This window comes from Myodes glareolus, chromosome 8 (genome assembly GCF_982192425.1).
Source record: "Myodes glareolus chromosome 8, mMyoGla1.1, whole genome shotgun sequence".
Lineage (NCBI taxonomy): Eukaryota > Metazoa > Chordata > Mammalia > Rodentia > Cricetidae > Myodes > Myodes glareolus.
The window spans coordinates 6998643-7021315 of record NC_142033.1 but is presented as its reverse complement, the minus strand read 5'-3'; the positions used below and the strand labels follow the sequence as shown (position 1 = coordinate 7021315).

The following is a 22673-nucleotide window of genomic DNA, read 5'->3' as shown; positions in this document are numbered from 1 at the left end:
CCAGACAGACAGGCATGAAATAGGGTATATAATGAAAGAAAGGTAAAAAGGCCTGATGCAAAACATAGATGGAGAGAAACAGGTTAAGTTCAAGAGCTAGTGGGACAAGCATAAGACAAAGTTGAGCAGTCATAACTAATAATAACTCTCCATGTCATGATTTGGGAGCTTCTTGGTGGCCCCAAATAAAGTCTGCTACAAATCTTTCTGTGTTTACTAGAGAGAACACATGTATAAATATATCCTTCCCAAGAAACTGTCTTACATTTTAGTTCACAATTGTACTAGCAACTTATAATTATTTCCCTTTAAGGGAAAAGGAAAAAAAAATCTTTGTGTGTGGGTTAGCTAGCTTTCTGTGACTTTAGTGAAACACCTGAAATAAGCAATTTATTCGAAGGAAAGTTGTTGGGCTTTATTTCTTGTTGTTTCAAAGGATCCAGACCGTGCTCACATGACCCCAACCTTTTGGACCTATAGTAAAGCTCTGTAGCATGGCGAGGTGCACATTGCACATGCTCAGTGAGAACCAAACAAGAGACAGATAGGCGCCACAAAATGTCACTCACAGGCATCTGTCCAATGGCTGAACTTCCTCCTGCTAGGTTCCTTCTCAGAATGAATGATTCTAGCTCCTCCCAATAGTGCTACAGGCTAGCACCCCACCTTCAGCATTTTGGGTTACATTTAAAACAGAAACCAACCATGACAGATTTTGAAACCTTCCACTCAACGAGCCAATCAAATACATCCTAGGTTTGCATTTTTAGAAGGGCTGTAAGAGGCAGCAGTTCCTTTTGTCATCAATAAGGCCCAAGTGCAGGTCCTGGATTGCAAGCATACACACTAGCTGCCGTGACCCTGCCTAGGGACTGGACAAACAGTAATCAGATCAAGGATGTAATTTATTTTGGGGAATCTGTTTCACTTTGAGAAGAGTGAAGCGAACAGGTGTGATTAACAGAGCTCCGTGAAATGTGCAAACACTTGGTGTTACCTATGAGCAAACACAAGGGAATGACGTGACCCACTTAGCTCCTGTTGAATCACCAAGTCTCGCAGTAAGCGTGACTGCCAACAGAAGTCATGCCCTTAATGCGTGTGCAGTTCCACTGGCGTGTGTTAGTGTTGGTTTTCAAAAACTGAACTCGGCATGGATCCAAGCAAAGTGGAAGAATGGAGAGTGTGTAGCGTCCCAAGTGCCATTCAGTATAGTATAAGGGGCACAGATATATGCATCCATATATTATGTCTGGATGTAAGGTAGTTATCAAACTCATGACTATTAAAACTCAATGCTGTTTTCAAATTTCACCTCTTGTAATAATTTTTGTTTCTAAATTAATTACACTAAGCATTAGATACCATTAAAGAGATGACAACCGAAGCTTAACTTCACCTATGTGGTTCACAGTTTAAATTATGGACTTATTCATTTGTGGAATAAAACATTGCTGAGCTGTGTTTGGAGCCCTTTAATCGCACTGCCCCACAGGTGACTTGTAGCTGAAGGGTCATATATACTAAAGCAGAAGACATCTGTAGTATTAGGAGGGGATCTGTTTGTTAGCTTTCAGCAATCGGTCCTTCCCTACCCCCAGGGGTATGACCGCAGACCCGTAGTGGCTGCCTGGAACTCCATGCATGTGCTTCCTAAGCACACACCTACACTAATTAAGGTCCCACAAATTTAGTACAGTAAGAAATGATCAGCAATAAGGAGAGGGTTGGTAGTGATATACTGTAGTGAATTCTTTGCATTTCAGGATTTGTTAATTTCTGGGATTTTCATGTAATATTTTGAGGCCTCAGCAAATGACTATATGACCCTCAGAAAATATGAATACTAGATAGTGCATTCTGAATCTACGTAACGACTTAATCACATTTTTAGTAAGGAAGTGTGTTGTTTCCACCAAGACTGGTGGCAAAGGCTGTTCTAAAACATTCTTTTTCTTTGCTAATATACTGAGGAATCAAGATCTATATCGATGGGCAGAACTGTGGCGTGAGATTTCACAACTGTGAGTGGCAGTCGAAATGAGATTCAGACAAGGTCAGACACACAGCACCCATAGCAGAGATAAAGAATCAGATGAAAAGCCAGGAATACTGGCCAGTTGTGTTTATCGGACGCCTGTCCCTCTGCTTCTGGGCTCTGCAGTGGCTGTCTGTCCCTGCCCTTTCTCTGCCTGGGCTGAGAGTGACGCAGTAGGAAATTGCTATCTGATTTCACTGAGCATCCTTTAGGCAAAGGCAATAATTAAAATATTCTGATTTCAAAATGCTAATTTTTTGGCTCCAGACAGTGGTATAAACAGATCAGAATGCAAAACAGATTCTCAGCACTGTGCAGGGGCATTGAAGCATTATTTTATTTCGCCCTTTAGTTATTTCTGGCATCCGTATGTGATATGAGCATGCACGTCTATGTGCATGCTGAAGTGTGCTGTATTTGCAGGCATGTGCATCATAAGGTTTACATGTGCCTCCTATGTGTAGTGGTATGGATGGAAAATAATGTTTAAGAGAACAATCCTTGTTACTATTGAATAATTGCTCAGGCATGTATTAGCTCTGTTGTCTCCCTGATAAAAGGCAGTCAAATGAAATGCAGTCTCTACTCCAAGGGTGTCTATTTCTGTGGTCCAGTATTTTTATGTACTTTTCGGGTTGTCCTCACAAACATCGACTCCTTGTTTATTTAAGAAGCATGGTGGTGTAGGGAAAGCTACTGGACATGCATCGAGCACATGTTGATCCTCTTGTATGAGATGGAAAAGATGAGTGACCCGGCTGGCTGACTTAACTTCTGCTCTCCACACAGGACTTCTCAGTCAGGGCCGAAAGCCAGGGAGGTCCTGTGGAATCCAGGACTCAGATGCCTGGACTTCACCTTTCACGGCTATGCATGAATTAGTTTGGGTGTGAGAGGGGAGAGGCAGGAGGTGTCTTTTGTAACTGAAACCTACAAGCCCTTCTGAGAGGTCTTCCAGTCTACTTAGAATGAACTAACCAAATAAAACACTTGAATGTGGATTATTGATCCGGAGGCTACAAGCTTAGACCGTTCAGTGAGAATTAAGTACTTACTGATAGCTACAGAGCACCTGAACAGTAAGTATAACGTTAACCACCAGAATTCGGTGAAATACTAACCGCTTTTAAAGTTATTCACTTGTGAGCCTTAGGAATTATCACCCAGGACTGAAGCCCTACGGCTTGTGACACTAGCTAACAGCTAAGGATGCTCAGAGTCCCATCTTTACCTCTAACAGATCCTGGGGGTTCAGGGTTGGGTATGATCGCTCTTTCTCTGCACACCTGGGAATTTCATTCCAGGGAAACTGAAGTACACGATAGGGTTTCTCAGGGATTAAATTGTGTGCTTTAGAATTTAGTTCTTCAAATCTGTTATTAGAGACTGTAAAGATTTTTCAGAGCATGAGGTGGGGGAAATAAAAGAGGGGCCACCCCCTTCTGCCCTGAGGGCTTTTGAAATTTCCTACTCAGGTGTCAGGATCATTATATGTGTTTTGACTTTTGTAGTAGACCGGGCGTGCGAACAGTCCCCTCCCCCACTCCTTAAATCGTGACCTTGAGGACTGAGTTCCCCTGACCAGCAAAGGCAAAGCGGAGAAACTATGGGTCACAGGCTTTTAACTGATTACTCCGTTCCTAAGGTCCTACCCTGAGCCCGGGACCTGCTCAGAAGGACTTGGTGCTTCTGATGAAGTTCCAGGCACTCTGTGGCCCACTACCCCATCATCTCCTTTCCTTTGTCTCTGCGGTTTCTCCCTATTCAGCAGCTCTCTGTGAATGGATTGGATTATGAGTTACTGCAGGCCCACGGGTTGTTGCTAGGACAGAAAACCCCGAGCATTGTTTGGGGAATGGCATTTGTTCTCCTGCTTTCTCCTGGAAACATAAGAGCTTTTCCTTTTAAAGCAGCAATCCCGTGGCAGGTCGTCCAGCAGCTAAGGTAAATATTTCCCATTCATTCACTAGGATGCAGGGCCTGCCTGCAGGGAAGCCCTTGAGGCTGGGCTGACTCTCACTGGCTGAACTGTCCACTGAATGTGCTTATGTTTCTGCAGGAGGTGACCGAGATCGGATGACAGCGAATCATGAGAGCTACCTCCTCATGGCGAGCACCCAGAATGATATGGAAGACTGGGTGAAGTCCATCCGCCGAGTCATATGGGGACCCTTCGGAGGAGGTGAGCAGCCTGTAGTCACAGAAAAGCAGAAGGTAGATGTGGCGACCTTTCCTCCAGCCGGTAGGGGGTCAGCTCCCATGTCCAAATGGGTGACTGTTCACGTAAATAGTAAATTATTCAGCACCATTGGTGATGCATATCTAAATAACTCCTGGAGGCTTAATTCAGATCACCTGTCGTTAGAATATGTTAAATTCTAAAACAGAATAACTTCGTTTTTATTTGTGATTTTTCTCACTTTTGACTAACAGTAAGTTATTAGAGTATATATACAATCCGAGCAAAACAATGTTGAAAATGCAGAACACAGAAAATCAGCTGAAAGGAAATAAACTAAGTCAGAGAGAATGAAAAGGGGAAGAAACTAAAGGTGATGATTTTATCCTTCAAGAAACAGGGACTGAAATAACATAACCAGAAAGTTTTTTAAAAAAAAAATAATATTTGTATACCACCAAGTATATTTTCAAAGAGGTATGATGTTTATTAAAAATCAATTATGTTAAATTAATGTAGTCAAAAATCAGTTTTATTAACTCAAATTCACATTTAATCATCCAAATATAATTCCCATGTTTTGCATTCATTTTTATGAATTCTCAGCACATTGAATTCTCAAAAACAGTTCTTTTCTATGACCATGTCAGGTGTTTCTTAGGTTGACTGACCTCTTACTATATTAGAATTGTTTCCAAAGCAGTTTATAATGTGAAGTTGTTTAGATTTTGATAAATGCTGAGCTTTGAGGATATCTCAGTAGTAGATTCTGTGTTTAACATGCTTGAGGGCCTGGGTTTGAGCCCCAGAACTTAAACAAAGAAAGGGAGGAGGCAAGACTCCATAGTAAAGATTTTTTTGAAGACACCACACAGATTACTCTGTGTGCCTCTGAGGTGTCTGGTCTCCAGCAGGGTTTCTATCAGGTGTGTGGTGGCCATCTGTCCCAGCCTGCCCAGTAGCACTCTGACTTAGGGCTGATAGCCCAGGGTGCTGATGGGGTTAGAATGCTAGCTTCCACTCCTACCTTGTGTCTTCCTTGTAAGAGAGTGCATGCACTCACCCTGTTCATAAGCTAGTAGGACACTCTAAAATATTTGCAGATCCACAAATGGAGACTCTGCCCTCATCCAGAATTCCCCATGGCATGCATGAGAAATAAACGTACAACTGGTACCAGTTTGGAGACTTGTGGGCACCCTGGAAATGTGACTTCTCAGGGTTCCTATTGCTTCCTCTTCTCTCTAATCAGACTGCTGAGACCCCCGATTCCAGGGGGAGCCTTAATATCAGCTTAGGGGGTATGTTTTAGAGTGACTACATCAAACGTGTCCATGTTCCTTCTCTTTCTGTCTTCCGTCTGTCTTCTCGAGGAAGATGGGTAAAGTTGGTGACCACAGTGTTGTCAGCCCACAATTGACAGAACTGATTCCAATAGAAATACCAACTGTCCATGAATCTCCAGATCTATGAGCCTGGACGGGATACTCCAGCTCTCCATGATCTTATGTAATTTACACACGTTAGGCTTGTATATATATGTGCATGTGTGTGCCGGTACTTAACAAACATGCAAACATGGAGGGCGGAGATGGACCTTAGGGAATCTCCATTTCTCACACCCAGTGTCAGTTCTTGAGGCAGGGTATCTCTGCACCTGGAGCTTACCACTTCAGCTGAACTGGCTGGGCCATGAGCCCCGTGACCTGTCTGACTCTGCCCCCCAGCACTGATGTTGTGGGTGCCTACTGCCACATGTGCCCTAAGAAGGGCTCTGGGCATCTGAACTCAGGTCTTCAGGCTTGTGCAGCAAGCACTGTATCCACATCTCAGCCCCCACCAAGTCAATGACTTTTACAAATACACGGTTCAAGTTTATCTATTTTGAATGAATGAATAAATTTGTTACCATGTTTTATTTTTATTTTGTTTTTTGATTAGCCTACAAAGAACTTATTTCCTTATGACCTTTTTGGATCGTTCAGTTCTGGTTGCCCCACCATTGCCCACTTCTGCCACTCTTCTGCCCTCTGTGCTCTCTGACGCTCCCAACACACGATCTTAAAGCCTCCTTAGTGCCATTCCATGGGCTCCTCTTTAGTTCCCTGACCTCTACCCACACTACTCCATGTAAATGTATACTTAGAAAAGTTAGCGGTTGGCACCTAGCAGTGTTGAGGATTTTCAGTTCCTTATGTATTATAGATATTGATCCCTTGTATACAACTCACCTCTCACCTCTCAAATATTCTCCCACTCTGTAGGCTGTCTGTTTTCACTGGTGATTAGCATAAGTCATTCACAATAAACAACAATCCCTCAAAGAATGAATTTCTCAGGTTCTCCTTTTTAAGTCTTAAGAAATTATAGGATAAGCTCAAAAACACTAACTTAACTTTCACAAACTGTTTAATGATTCCTCTCAGTGTTAAAAACCAGTGCATAAAGTAAATGCAGTGCAGAGAACCGAGCAAACGGAAGTCTTGGATAGGTCACGGTTGTTACTGTTCTCGCCCTGGACCCTGCATTTCAAATGCTTGAACTAATTCCATGACCATGGGCTGAATTTTGAAGAAAATCCTAAATTTTAGGTGTAAATAATACACATATATGACGAAAAATGTTATTTATTTCATGTTTTGAAATTCCAGTTAACATTGCATTAAAAATAAGTTTTCCATTATTTATGTTTTTTAAAGCCATTGTTTAGTTCTGCTTTGTGTTCTGTGGATTAGGCCACTGAGGCCCAGAGTAGGTGGGTGACTGACAAGTTCCAAAGCACCAGGAAAATTCATTTCTTCATCTGATTGATAGGATAATAATATTATCTGGTCCTTCTACTGTGGTAAACACAAGTTCATGTCTTATTTATAATAGATATTGAAAATACATCAAACAAAAATTTTAACATAAGATCGTTTTAGTTAAGATAGATTTTTAGACGTTTAAAAATAGCTGAATTGACACCCAGAGATTAAATGTGTGTGAGTGTGTGTGTGTGTGTGTGTGTGTGTGTGTGTGTGTGTGTGAAGAAGCACCTATCTTTGCATGAATACGTAAGTTTGTGAGTGGCCATGCCCCTGTACTAAGATGCTTCAGTGCCAAACTGAAAGGCCACTTTATACAGTGGCCTAAAGATCCCTGAGGAACTTTTCTGGTGCCTCGCTCTCCTAGCAACTAAAAACTGAGGAGAGAGAAAGTGTAGAGCTCTTCGTCAAAGGAAGCCAATCATTTTTCACCTATTCAGCTAGGCAAAGCAAACTACCTGGAACACAGGACAGCCTAACCACTCAGCCAGGAAAGTAAACTTCAGCACTGATTCTAGATCTCCCAAGCTGGGCAATGCGCTTAAAGTTCCGTGACCAGTTCCTCTTGTTAACAACTTAACAACGTGGGGGAAGAAACAGTGTGGGCTTTAAAGTTATTAAGTTAATCGGGGTGGGGGAGAGAGAGATTGAGTGTGGGCCTGTGTGTGTGTGAGTGTATGTGTGTGTGGCAGCCTGTAGAAGGTGTGAGTGGGGGAGCTTTGCGTAAGGTGAGTATTCAGGCCTGTCTGTCTGTATGGCATGTGAGTGTGTGAATGTGAGGATGTGTGAGTGTGTTGATCTCTGTATATGTGAGCTGAGTAGGAGTGTGTAGGCCTGTATGTGTGTGGTGTGAGTGTGAGTGTGAGTGTGTGTGTGCGTGGGGGGTCTGTGATTCTGTGAGTTGTGAGTCTATGGGGGGTGTGGTGTATTTGTGACTGTGTGTGTGTGTGTGTGTTGGTGAGGGGCTGTGTATGTGGTGTGTATGAGTATGTGTGAGTATGCGTGAGTGTGTATCAGTAATAATTAAAAAGAAGCCTAGATAATTTGGAGGGGAGCAGGAGTTGAAAACTGGAATTGAAATGGGGAGAGGTAAAAATGATATAAAAATAGTACTCATACATGAAATTCCCCCCAAAAATTCATAGAAACAAGTAAATTACAAAACTGGGTTCTTAAAGCGCTCAACTGTGGAAATGTTTAGTTTAGTTTTAGTTATTTTTATTTGTTTTTTATTTTTAATATGTATATGTAGGGTGCCTCATACACACATACACATATACATATACATACATACATACATACATGCATTCAGAAATGCATGTATATTGAGTATAGGTTTCCAGAGATTGGAGGTACCAGATGACTCTCAAGCTGAGTCTACAATTCTTGCAAACTGACTAGCATGGGTGCTGGGGACCAAACTTCCCTCTGCTAGAGCAACGTGCACTCATAACCACCGAGCCACCTCTTCAGCCCCTTGCTTGTTCTGTAAACTGAATTTTGTTCCAGTTGATTTTGAGTCAGTGTTCATGCAGGGGACCAATGAGACTCTCAAGGAGTACTTAGTCTGCTTGGTGGCTTCCAGTCACCTAGAGTGAACACCCCCCCCACACACACACACATACCCACACACACACTCACACACACACTCACACACTTCACCTCCCTGGCTGTGTCACCGAAGGCAAAGCCACACTGGGCAGTGATGCTGCTCTGGAGGCTACCTTTCTCATACAACTCAGAGTTAGGAGAAGCTCTGTCGAGCGATTGAGGAAGAATGAGAGAGAGGCCATGGGGTCAGCTAGGGTTAAAGCACCAGCATTCCAGATCTGCTTAGGGAGCAGCCAGGTGGATGAATGATTAACCCAGTGAGTAAATTATTCAGTGACCAGGACTGAAAGCAATAGAGGACACCAGTGAGGGGCAACAGCTTGCAGGAGCTGCTACTCAGACCGAACCCTGGAAGTGGATGCATTTACATCTTGCATGAGTTGGTCTGTTTTTTGCGGTTGTACCTGCAGGCTCATGGCCACCAAAACTAACTTTTATAAACACATAAAAATATATCGATATGTAATGTGACTTAAGGATATGCGTTTTGCTTTAGCATCCGCAAATAGATTGTACTACACAGGGTCTGGCTGGGGAAGCGTGTAAATAAGTGTGAGAGTGAGAATGCAGAAATCACACACACACACACACACACACACACACTGTTTTGTGTAGGGGTTAAGCTAGGCAGCAGAGAAGGTGCTGAGTCAGGCAAGAGTTGTGAGGTCACTGCAGAGTCAAAAAGAAAGGGGGGGTTTCACGGGGCCCAAGGCATCCTCTCTCCCTCCCTCCACTCATGATGTGACTGCACCTGCTTCGTCTGACCAGCGGGCACTGGAGGCGGCAGCGGCCACAGCTGTGACTCGGCAGCAGCAGCTCTGCCAGCTCCCGCCCAGCTCTCATTGAGAAAAGGGAACCGGAGCAGGAGGGGGAGGAGAGCTCCCTGCAAAGCCGCCTCGGAACAGCCAAGGAGACTCCTAGAATGGGCACTGGACTCTTCTGACGTGGCGACTCCATGGGGAGCTGGAAGACAGAAGGGAAAAGGGAGACGCCTGCAGAGAGCATCAAAGACTGAGGGGTACCATAAAAGGAACTGGGGAGTCCTCTGCAAGGAATTGTCGTGCACTGGAATGCGTTCTGGAGAAGGTGCCAAGGATTTCTTCCCTTTTCCCTCAGATGAAAGGAGCCAGCCGGGACTGTCCTGAAGTACTCCCAAGGGGCCTTTTGTCATTGTTCCTCTTCCCCTATGCACAGGGCTGACCTTTCCAAAGGACTTTCTGTCCAGCTGAGAAGACAGGTCTTAATAAACAAAACGAAACAATTCCTGCCTGCCGCGTGGAGGTAGTCGTAGCTTGCTTGTTGCAATTCTTTTTCTGTGACATTTTGGAATGTCTGCAGAAACTTAAAACAAACAAACAAACAAACAAAAAACCAGCATCAACAGCAAAAAGATCCTCAAAATCCCCTGAATTGGGCAAAAGAAAAAGAAGTGGTGAATTTTGTTTTATTTCTTACCAAAAAGGAGTAAATGAGAGGTTACCTTAACTCCGGACTTGGATGATCAAAACCCACCCGGGAGTGCTAGGGACCAGCACTTGAGACTTGACACCTAAGCAAGCATGAGGAGCGCCCGTGGGCTTCCGCTCAGAGGCAGGTTTTAAGGAAGCCTGAGCTGATCTCCCAACCTGGGGCCTGTATGATGCCTGAAGACCGAAATTCAGGGGGACGCCCCTCAGGTGCATCAACTCCTTTCATCCCCAAAACTACATACAGAAGAATCAAACGGTGCTTTAGTTTCCGGAAAGGTCGGTAGATGCTATCCTAATGTCCTCCTAGTTCATATCTGAATGTACATCTCTTAGTGCAAGCTTTCAGGTCTGTGAGGCTCAGGCAGAGGTGGGGTCTGGAAACGGAGGGCTTAGGGCTGTGTAAGACATTGCTTGCCTGGGTTGATTGTTCAAGACTCCTATTGATCTGTGTGTTGCTGTCTGTGAAGGGGAGGTGGGGCTTAAACACAGTGGTCCTGTAAGGATCACCTTGACCGACAGGGAACCGAGCAAATCTGAAGAGAGGGGGCAGAGTTCTCCTGGGCCCTTCCCACATCCGAACCCAGCATTCGTTCTGATCCCTGGAACCGGGTGGGTCCCTTGCAAAACGTTCTGAGTGCTACCCCTTGGTTTTCCAAATGGCTCCGTGTGCAGCCTCACTAGCATGCTGAGAAATTCTGGACCATCAGGTTCTCTGTGGTGACTCCCTCTCATCGCAACATTGGCTAGAAATTGGAATCACCTTGACTTTCCACATATATTGTTGGAAAAGGGCAAATGGGGGTATAATTAATTATAACCAACAATACAAACTAATACAACAGTCCAAAAATACAAATAAATTTCTGAATTGTATTGTTTTCAGGTGCTAGTGATATCAATTTTCTCAGAAAATGTTCTCAGAAAAAAAAGTTTATGTGTATTTTTTAAAATTCTGTTTGCCTTAAGTTGACAGCAATAGAGTGGAGGGCCGTGTCCAATGGAAAGTAAACGATTGTAAACATACCGCCTCTGACTGGGTCAGCGGGGGAGCTGAATGAGATGTAGGGCCATTACGTTCTACCCGGTTTTGAGACCAGCCACATCTTTGTTGGAATTCCCTATGTAGCAGTTACCCCAAAATGAGGAAATATGAAAATTAAATATAGAGGGAACTTAGTAAAAGTGAAATATTCCTTTTAGGTCTCTCTCTTTGAGCAATGACCATGGTTACATGCTATCAGCAAGGTGTTTGCTCGCGTTTCACGTTCACCCATAGAAAATAAATGAGAAACACATAATGTTAGCTCTCAAGTTTTAAATATCTGTGAGCATCTCATGGCTACTGCCAGACTGCATCACTGATAGAGAAATTAACCCAGACAGAAACTGAGAGAGGCTGAAGAACTAATATTCAAAGGCCATGCCCCTTGGGTTATAACTTCCCAACTCTTTGAAAGTAATTTGAGATATTTGGGGTACTGCTTATGTGTCTCAAACAAAGCAAGGCGGTTTTCACCCTTTCTTCCTCCCCTTCTCCTGGAGAACAGACCGTAGATGTGTGGGGATGCCTGCTGTGTTTCCACTTCCTCTCTGTTTCCTTAAATACAAAGCGAAAGGCAGCCTCTGAGGAGAAGTCCCCCACAGGCTGGCACAGGCAGAAGGAGGAACGTCCTGATACTATGTTTCAACAGCTGTCTTTTTTTTAGGAAGTCTTCCTGGTCTAGGGAATGTTCAATATTTGAGTCAAGGACCGAGAGATAGTGCCCTTCCACAGTGCTGTGTTCTGTGTTCTGGTAGAAGCAAGAAGGGAGCGTGCAGTCCCTCCCTGCCTGATTCCTTGTCCGCATAACCGCAGTTCTGCACTGGAGCTCAGGGAGGAAGGTCCCCAGCTGCTGCAGCTGCACTGTTGCCAGGCTAGCGTGCTGCACTAAGCTGTCACCGCTGTATCGTAGCCTGGGGTGTAGGGACTGTACATCTTTACTAAAATTTTGATGCTAAAAAGAATTACTTTGCTCTTGATCCTGGACTCCAAACTGTGTCACCTTAAGGAAAGTTTGGCTTTGTGCTTTGTTGACTGTTTGTGCTCAGCTGTTTCCCACGGTGGACCCCACTTTCTGGACTGCCCGCATACCCACTTGTCATTTCCCCAAAGAAGCAAGCCGAGTGTTTGAAGCTAAGAAAGCACCCAGGTGAAACAAAAGCATTGAGGCAGCTGTTTTCTTGATCCACAAATAATTTTTTTTTAATTGTTATCGTGGGTCGACCATGAGAAAGAGAGACTCATTGGATCTCAGCAGCTTTAGAACGACTGCCAGAACGAAGGGTAGAGTGCCCCTGCACTGTGTCAGCCCTGCCATTTCTCAGAGGGCTTTTCTTAAGATCTGCTCCGGCCTTCACTGCCTTTTCATCTCCCTTTCTTTTTTCAAGAACTAATTTAGGTCACTGAAAATGTTCCCTCTGCGAGTTTTCACAAACCTAACATCTACTAGTCGGGAAGCGGGGGATTGTGGTATTCGGAATTTGTATGTTGGTAAAAGAAAACTATAATTGTAGTTTTAACCCGTTCATTTTTAAACTTTGATATTTCATCATGACTTCATATTAAGAATTATTTTCTCTGCAATTAGAAACTAAAGTAAAATTTTAACTACTGACTTTAACCTTAATTTAGTCAAAGGTGTCCCTTTCTTGGAGATAAGTTGAAAGTTGCCCAGTGGCTATTCATAGGATGTGGCACATTATATATAAACACTTAAAACATCTGGGGTTTGCTGTGGGGTCCCTCAAGCCCCACCTTAGGCCTCTGCACTTTTTCTTGCTTCGGTCTGCAATGTTCTCTCTTCACAAGGACAGCCATGGCCTCCCTGTCTGTCACACCCTTCATAGATTCCTACATCAAAGTCTGTTCCATAAAACACTGCCTGATCCCTATTCCTTCATTGTGTTCTCAAGCCATGTTCCATGACCCAGAACTTCTATGTCCTCCTGCCCACAGAGGTAAATCCTACTTTACATAATCATCAAGACAGTCTATCCAGTTCCACCAGTTACCAAGAGATAGCCCCCCAGCTTCCCAGGCCAACCCATTCCTTCCCACTGAACACATACTCCACACCTCCTCTTGCCTTTTCATTTTGTGCCCTCCACCTTCTGCGTTCAAACTTCACTCTTTCTTCAAGACATGGATGGCTTTCACTTCATACTTCTCACTCTTCAGCCTTGTGTTTTATATGAGCTTCTTCTTAGATACTGTATCTTTATATATGTACGTGTGTGTGTATATCCCCCTTAAGCAGCACATATGTAGTTACACCCATTGCTTTATTTCCATCCACAGTGAAGTGATAGGTCTATCAGCTAATATTCAAAATATATTGTGAGCTGAGTGGTTGTATGTAGCCTGGTATTTATAAACACTTAGAGTATTGCAGTGCTTTCTATATTCTCCTGTTAGTCTGTAAGCAATTTGAGTTAAAATACAATGACTTCATATGTTTGGAGATACAGCCAAAATTATCTTCAGAAAATGAATGTTGTTTATGTTATAATCATGTTTTTGGAAGTTGATTTGTCCAATCAAAATACTATTGTCCAAACACATATAGTTTTAACTTGTATTGTCTGTAAATGAGTGGCATTTTGGAGTCCCCAGCAAGTGATGCTGGGGACGTAAGAAAGACAGAATGGGCGCTTCAAGTTAGGACATTGCAGACTCCCTAGGAAAAATGGAATAATGAATGCCAACCTGGGATAAGTACTGTAGCAAGGGTTATATGGAGCCTTGGCTGCTTGGGAATAAAGGTTGACTTCACAGCTCATGTGGAGAGCAGAGAATGACTTAACCTGCATGAGACTGAGTTTTTCCCTCAATGATCCTAAGGGAACATGCAGCACACTTGTGAAAAACACCTGAGTTGAATTAATAAAAGAGAGAGGAAGAAAGACCTTCAGAATCACACGTACCTTTATCTGCAACCTACATAGGCTTCTTTATTAGACACGGGGCCTGCGACAAAAGGCGTCTTTTGGCTATAGAAGAAAGATTCTGGTGAAGAACATCCTTGAAGCACATGCAAGCCTTCTGGCTTGATTCCCGGATGTAAATGATGATGTCTGTAATTGCTGTTCTCTTCTGAGGCCAGGACCACTGTGTCTGGGTACTCATCCTAGGATACTTTCCTCATTTTTCCAAGTCTTTATTTCCTCTTCCTTTCCTCATTCTGACCACATGATTGCACTCACTGACTGTTCATTGCTATGAATCGTAACTCTTAGATTTAGCACTCTTGCGAGACATTTTTTTGAACTAGGATGCTGGTGAGAGACAGAAGTAAGCCTTGGCCGGCTTTCCTTGTTCTGAACTAAAATAGCCATCTTTTATTTTGTCTTATCCATTTAGGAAGCGTGAATGTTTATTGAAAGCTTTCACGGTCCCAGCGATAGCAGGATTTGTCTGCTAGCAGAGCTTTAGTTAACAGAGGAACCAGAAAAAATTTTTTTCCTCTTTGCTGAGCATATGATCTGGTGACCAGATGGGACAGAAACTCTACAACAACCAATAGCAGAGACCTGGAGCAACAATTAGGAAGTTTGATTTGTTTGTTTCACTCGAAAACAAGGACCGTTCTATCTTTATGGCTTTTTATAGAAATTGGCAGCACACCTCATTTCATTTTGTGGAGTTATTCATTTGTTTTGTTTAATTGGGAAGATGACATGTTTTGGTTTCATGCATGCATAGTTCATTCTGCAAATGTTTGTGCAGGACTTTAGTCTCATCCGTGTTGACTTATGCTCCAGGAATCTGAAGCAGCGTGTGTCCCATGTGGATGGTGGTGTGTATGCTGAGCAATACAAGTTTGAAAATCCAAATTCTGAAACGTTCTAGTGGCAGCATGATTCCACTGTAGAAACTTCAATACCATGAAACTCTCTTGAGCACAGAATTATTTAAAACGCTACATAAAACGGAGCTAGTTTATGTGTGTAGATGTATGGAGACATTGGTGAACTCTGTTTAACCTGGGCCCATTGCTAAAGTATCTCATTATGTTTGCAGATAGCCTCAAATCTAAAGATATCTGAAATCAGAACCCTTGTGGTCCACAAATTTCCGACGAGGAATACTCAGTCTGTATGAACCTTGAAGTGTCTACAGCTGAGGCTAGTTCAGTCCCTGCCTGTGTGCCACCATCAAACATTTGCTGACTTCTCCCCCCTCCACTATGCACGCTACGCATATGCATATAGAAGATTTTGTAAATATTGAAAAGATATATTTGATGCTATGCCCACTTAATATTCATAAAATCAAAGTAAATAATCATAAATAATTTGTCTCGTTAATTTATTAACTTTGCTATTGAGAAGCACAATTTTCTTTAATTGACTGAGGGACTAGTCTAGTATGGATAAGCAGCTAAATAAACCAATAGGTTAAGGAATCAAAGAAGAAACTAAGCATCAGCTAAGCTGTGACTTGACCATGGCAGGGCCTGCGTGCTAAAAGGTGTCGTGGAGAGATACGTTGTGCCTTATTTAGGGAGCAACCTGTAATTAGTGTTATTTGAAGTCACATTTTGAGGAAATTCCAGATAAGGAGTGAAGCGGGTGCAGTGGCTTCTTGGGTGCTGAGGCAGGAAGTGAACCAAATGAAGATGAACAAGATTTAGGAACTCGGAAAGTGTTAGTAACTGTAGGAAAACGCGGGCTCCATACAGCGACGGGGCCAGAAGTCAAATGGCAATGGGTGAATAAGTGAGTAAAGGGTGACGATGGAGCTTCTTAGGCCAAGGTTGGAATCAAGGGGGAATGTGGGCAGCTGTAGAACGGAGAGTCGGTTCAGGTTTACTTACATTTAGTAGGGGTTAATTTTGCAGACATTTATCTGATCAGATTCTCTCTGTGGGTAGCTGCCCCTCACTCCTAGGAGTATAACCCCATGTGAAGGAGGGTGTCTCAGAACACAGGTGATACATCTTCATGTAGAATGAGGTCAATTGTGTGATTGGCTGTTTCAGTCCAGTGAAGAGTCTGGTCCTGGGAGAGGCTTTGTGGGGCAGCAGTGTCCTCCCAGGGAGTCAGCTGAGCACACTAGTGTCACCCAGATGAACAAGGGAAGTATTACTGGGGAGTGAACCTTCACTGCGACTCTAAAATGTCCATCCCTGGGGCTCTTTACATGACTCATACACAGAAAATATTCTTGCTAGTAACCTCCTAATTAATGTGCTGCTAGGACACACATGAAGTTCATTCTTTCTTGTTAATTTTAATGTTTGGAATTGCGCTGGTCTCCCAAAGAAAATTTTAAATCAGGCAGTGATTTATTATTATTATTATTATTATTATTATTATTATTATTATTATTATTATTATTTATACTTTTCCTGCCAGTGATTTCTTTCATCAAGTTCTTTCTTATGTAGGAGGTAGCTTGTACCTACCACAGGAACCCAGAGAAGGTGGGTCCAACTCTGTTTCAGAGCTGTAGATGAGATGTCTGTTCCTATTGGCAGTCTTTACCCTCCTTTGTAAGATGGATGTGTCTACACATGGCATCTCTTTACAGGGCTTATTGCCAAGTGTATGTATATATTTCTTGCATCCTCACTGAAGTCAATGTCAGAGGCCTTTCTCTATTTTTCTCTTTTTGTTCTATTCTCTCACCTAACTTTTTAGTTCTCAGTGTTCTGAACCCCTCTCCCCTTAGTGTGGTGAAACAGAGTGAGATGGGAGAGTTGGAAATGGAGGGCTTCTTTCCCAGCCTCTTTCCGGCAGTTATCCACCCTAAGTACTGTATAAGAAAAGGAGCCCGTGTGACTCGTAGATCCCTCAGCTGGGAGAAATTAGACTTCACCGTTGACTGGCTTGGTCACCTTTCGACAAATTCTTTGGTAAGGCATCCATAAAACGTCACTGGAGGTGGTGGCTGCCCCCTGGGTACTGTGAGATGAGATGGGAGAACGGAGATAAATGCCTGGAAAAACGCCTGACCTAGAAAGTATGTGACGTTGCTTCCGTCTAAGACTTTAAACTTTCTAAAAATGAAGGCGCATGACAAGTGCGGTAAAGGGGAGGATGACTGACACCTGGGGACAGCCGGAAGGTCTACAGAGAATGGTCTGAATAGGAGGACACTTCCATTCTGTCATTGGAACTCTGGCCTGAACAAGTTATTGAATCTCTCTGAACCCATTTCCCCGCACAAATATCTCATGAAAATGAAAGAATATGCATCAAGGACTTAGTATATGATATGTAATAAATGTTCCTTGCTATGCTTTCTAAGGAGATTCTTATTTTAAGGTAAAGACAAGCCTGCATGCTCAAAGAAGTCAAAGGTAGACCAGATCTCCCTGAGCATCTCCTGAACCAGTGAGAAAAGAAGGTGTGAGAGCTTGAAGACATGGTTTTATTCTATTGTTGGGTAAAACTCCATGCTGAGAGAGTAGTTCACACTTGTCGTGTACATGGAGGTGAATGGGAACAGCTTCCTGGAGTCTCTCCCGATTAGGAGAGAAAGCCTTTGTTGTGCGTGTACCAAGATGTATATAATGTCTAGAGAAAAACCGCAGACACAAAGTTTCCTCTTCAATATTGACACTTTGTGTTTAAATCACCTAGCAAGTGCCTTGAAAGACTATTTTCTGAATTTTGACAGAATACCATCAAAGCATCAAACTTAACATTTGTTTTCAAAGAAACCCATAGGAAAAAAGACCGTATTGTTTGCTCATAAGTAGTTTGCAAACCTAGAATAGCTCCAAAGGAATCACACCAATAAGTTGCTTTGCTGCAACTTATAGAACATGTGGGGCTAAAGTTTAATGTCACTTTGAACAAATGCAGATTTGTTTTTCTCGTGTTTAAAAGCTATCTGGAGGAAAGTGCTGCTGGGGCTAGGTTCAGTATTTTATTTTAAGTGCAATAATATTTATTAACTTAAAGTCATATACTCAGGGACCTGGGATATGGTTCGGTGGTTAACAAGCTTGCTGCACAAGCATAAAGACCAGAATTCAGATCCACAGAAACTCATATAAATGCTGGATAGGTGTAGAAGCCCATTTGTAATTCCAGCCTCAAAAAACAAAGAAAGATGATTCCCAGAGCAAAGCTAGCCGTATCCGTGAGCTCTCAGCTTGATGGAGAGACCCTGAGTGTAATGAATAAGGTGTAAGAGTGGTTGAGGATGCTTCCCAACATTAATATACACATATGCAGATATTAACTATTATTATTATTATATTAATGGCCACATGCAGTCATAAGAGTAGGGCCTAATGTGGACACAAGGACATCTAAAGTCTTTGGAGGACAAAAGCAAGCTATGGGACACACGGTAGAGGGCTGTGTCCATTTGCAATTGATCTCATAAACTTTTACAAGCTTAGTGGCTTCAAACAATAGAATTTTCTTAATTTCTAGTGCTGGAGGCCAGACCCAAGATCAGTCCCCTGGGGTAAAGCTAAGGTTTTGGTGGTGCTCTTTGGAGTCCTGAGGGAGTTCCTTCTTCCTCACCTGAGTCTTTCCTTATAGAAGTCCCCAGCTTGCCTTCACATTCTTCCACCATTGAAGCCAGCAATGCAACAAAGTCACCCCATAACCTTTGCATTTGTTTTAATTAATTAATTATTTTTTGTGTATGTGTATATGTATGTGCGCCTATGTTTGCATGGGTGTGAGTGCATATGTGTGTGCAGGTGTATGAGGTTGGAAAAGATTGGTGTCATTTCTCTGGCATAGCCGGACTCTTTTTATTGTTGTTTGAAACAAGATGTCTCACTGGTTGGAACTTGCAGATAGCTTGGCCTGGCCAGACAAAGGCCAGAGAGGGCCAGTACTCCACCTCCTGCTTTTCTGTTACTCATTCCGCCTGTGTTTGGTGATTGTAGCCTAGTGATCAGAGCTGACCCTTACAAAGATTGCTATGATATCGGACATCAAGATGGAAAAAGTCTTCCATTGACAGCACCAATAGAATATTGATGTAAGCAGGTAAAGTGGTTAGTATTAAATTTAACAAGGAGGTGAAGGATCTCCCACAATGAAAACTATAAACAATGATAGCACCCATTCAAGGATTAGAAGAATTAATATGAAAATGTTCATTCTGCCAAAGAGATCCCTAGACTCAATACAACCTGTTCAGTTTCTTCACAGAACTGAAAAAAGCCAGTTCTAACATTTATAAGGAACTGCCACAAACAATAGCAAAATCTTGTATCTTAAGGAAGCAAAGTGTCTACGCCACCCAACTTCATAGTAAGCCCAGAGTAATCAAAAGACAAGATACTGGCAAAATTGAACATTCATGCCCACAAAAGAATGAAGCCAGTCCTGACATCTCACCAGCTACAAAAATGATCACAGATGAAATTAAATACATAAATGTAGTACTCAAAATAGTGAACCTACAAGAAGAAAATACAGGGAAACACTTATGGACATTGGCTTGGAAGTATTTTTCTCTGTTTAAGATGTTTAAAGCACAATGAACAAAACCAGAAAATGGAAAAATGCAGTTACATCAAGCTATAAAAGTTTTATGTAGAAAAGAATCAACAGAGTGAAAAGAGTACAGAATGGGAGAAAATATTTGCAATGGGTACATTTGAAAAGGGGATACATACATGCACACACAGAAAACTGCATTGCAAAATAAATAAGTATATTTCTTATGGGGCATAAACATTTCTAGATGGTTCTTAAAAGGAACAAGGACTAAACACCAGCAGGTGCACATGAAAAGGCTCAGTGTCATTGGTCATCAGGAAACGCAAAGCAAAACCATAATCACTTTGCTCCAGTAAGAACAGTTGTATCAAAAATCCACAAAGGTGCTGATCAAAATGGCAGGAAAGTGTAGCCCTTGCAGAGGCTGGTGTAGATAAAATTTAGTGCAGTTATTATGATAGTCCAGGGGTTTCTCAAAAAGCTAAAAATAAAACTGCCATAGGATGTATCAGTCTATCCAACAGAAATGAGCATGTTGAAGAAATATTAGCATGCCCTTGTTTATTGTAGTCCCCTAACTGTGGTGAAACCACCGATGTCTGTCAACTAGCTAGTAAGAAAACCGTGGTGTAAGCAGAAAGAACTACTGTTTAACCACACAACGTGAAATCCTGCTCTTCAAAAAACGACGGATAGAACTGGAAACAATTATGTTAAATGAATCAAAACAACACAGGAAATCCAATACTATATGAGATCATCCATGTATAGAATCCAAAACTGTTGATCTCTTCGATGTCAAGAATACAATGGTGGATACCAGAGGTTAGAAAGACTTGGAAGGAACAAGCAATAAAGAGGCTGGTGAACCATACTGTGTTATTGCTGGACAGAAACAAGATGTCTGGTATGCCGCTGAGTGTAGGTGACAGTCACCTAGAAAATATATCAGACAGGTGGTAGTGATGCCTTAATTACAACACTCGAGAGGCAGAGGCAAAAACAGGTGGAACTCTGAATTCGAGGTCAGCCTGGTCTGCAGAGTGAGTTCCAGGTCAACCAGGGATACACAGAGAAATCCTATGTCAAAAAAAAAATCCCGAATAAATAATTAGAAAGAAAAAAGAAAGAACCCAGAAGAAAGGATTTTGTGTTTTCGACCTAAAAGATGACAGCTGTTTGAGAAAATACACACATTTTGCTTAAATATTGAATAGTACACGTATGTATTAGACCATCACATGGTACCCTATAAATATGCATACTTTTACATTTTGTATCAATTTAATATTAATTTTTTAAAATTCAGTGATTATTTTCACATCTAACAAGTAAATCCTGGTTCTCCAGTTTATTAGTTATTTTTGATAATTCTTAATCCTGTGAGTGTTGTAATTCATTGCTTCTTGTGGCCAACACCAGTTACCACTGCTACCCAGGTTTTGTTGCCTTCCATTTAATAGCTGTGCCTGATTCTTCTCCACACCTAACTCATTAGAAAAGGCTACAGAAGGAGTGAGTTCATTGACAAGTCTGTCTAGAACTCTTCTCATGCAGAGAACCCACTACCCACAAGCGCGCCTCACCCCTTCCCAGGCTGAGATGTGGCCGCCGTGCTGCAGGAGAAATGGGAGAAGTGTTGATTTCCTGGCTGCTAAAGTTGAAATGCCAAGAGAAAACAGGAGCGCGAATGGCTGCTGAATTATTGAATAGTGTTTGCCACACCATTATCCCGGAACTGCTCGTTCTAAACACAACAAAGGAAGCTGCATCACCCTGTCATGATGGGCTGCCATGCCCACTGCCCCTGAAAATGCCCCTTCTGATTCTTCTTTCCTAAAATCAGTACGTGAGCTCCGTTTGTGTTAGATGTGGCACAAGATATAGATTTCGTTTGTGTATTGGTATCATTTCCAGTCAGGCTAATCCTCTAGTAGTAAGATGTTTTATTGTTTGGAATGTGATGATTCTGCAATTATGAGTCTGTAAATAAATGCATTATATAACAGATGGGAGCAGAAACATCTGTTGTTATTGAATCCCTGACTTAATAGCTGCTGAATATTCTCCCACTCCTCCGGGGACTTGTACAATTTTAACACATAGCATTTACTTTTCTTCCTTCTCCTTTCAGGAAACGCATATGAATTTCCAGTTTTATTTTATGTAGCATAGAATACCCCAGGAAGGGGTGGCAGAGGGAAACCCGGTCCACTGGACAAGTGTATGCAGTGAACGTGGCTGTATACCAATGGGAAATAGCAAACCTCAGATACTTGTGACCGTTCCAACCTGTGTCCTTTACAGTGGGTTTGAAAGGAAGACAACAGTGAATGAGAGGAAAATGGGGATCTCGGGTTTACTTTCATCTCTTCTTTTTCCAGGTATTTTTGGACAGAAACTGGAAGACACTGTCCGATACGAGAAGAGATATGGGAACCGGCTGGCGCCCATGCTGGTGGAGCAGTGTGTGGACTTCATCCGACAGCGGGGCCTGAAGGAAGAGGGCCTCTTCCGACTACCAGGCCAGGCCAACCTCGTCAAGGAGCTTCAGGATGCATTTGACTGTGGAGAGAAGCCTGCCTTTGACAGGTACATCAGACAGGTCACCCCGTCCCTTAAGAGACGTTCAGACTGGACAAAGGGTTGTCCTGGCTGAGTGTCTAGTAACTGATGTGGCAGATATGAGGAGAGTAGAGTATTAAATTTGACAGCACAATTTTGAATTCATTTTTCCAAGTAACAAAGGAAAAATTGTGGGACATCCAGTGTTGTTCCCTGCCATTCACTTTGCCTCAGCTGAAACAGTGTTACTCACGCCTGACCTCCATCCTACAGTTTCAACTGTATTGACTTTTTGTTTTGGGAGGATAAGTCTGTTGTATGTCTTTAATTTTATTTTCTTTCAGTTAAGGGATGTTTCAAAAAGTGAGAAGTGTATAGAGAGATGTTAGAAATATAATTTCAATAATAGTATTGTATTTAAGAATGTATAGCTCTGCCTTAGTCTGCAATATATTCGGAAAGTCAGAAGAAGTAAAGAATTGTGAAATTTGATAAATAGTGAAGCTTCCAGACAAGAAACTGTTACGTATCCTTAAGAGTCCTTC

General features: G+C 42.4%; 1 protein-coding gene across 6 annotated transcripts in view; it reads left to right on the top strand.

Moving 5' to 3' along the window:
• Window positions 1-22673, top strand: part of Arhgap24 (Rho GTPase activating protein 24) — a 416575-nt gene that overhangs the window by 358721 nt on the left and 35181 nt on the right. For 4 of the 6 annotated variants that reach the window (XM_048427100.3, XM_048427139.3, XM_085691578.2 and 1 more), the window contains 2 exons: window positions 4098-4220; window positions 21948-22155. In XM_048427100.3, coding sequence (XP_048283057.2) covers window positions 4098-4220; window positions 21948-22155 — 331 coding nt within the window. Of the gene's footprint in view, window positions 1-3960; window positions 3983-4097; window positions 4221-9406; window positions 10381-21947; window positions 22156-22673 lie in introns of those variants that run through there. The other 2 variants (XM_048427149.3, XM_048427118.3) reach the window with 2 other exon arrangements.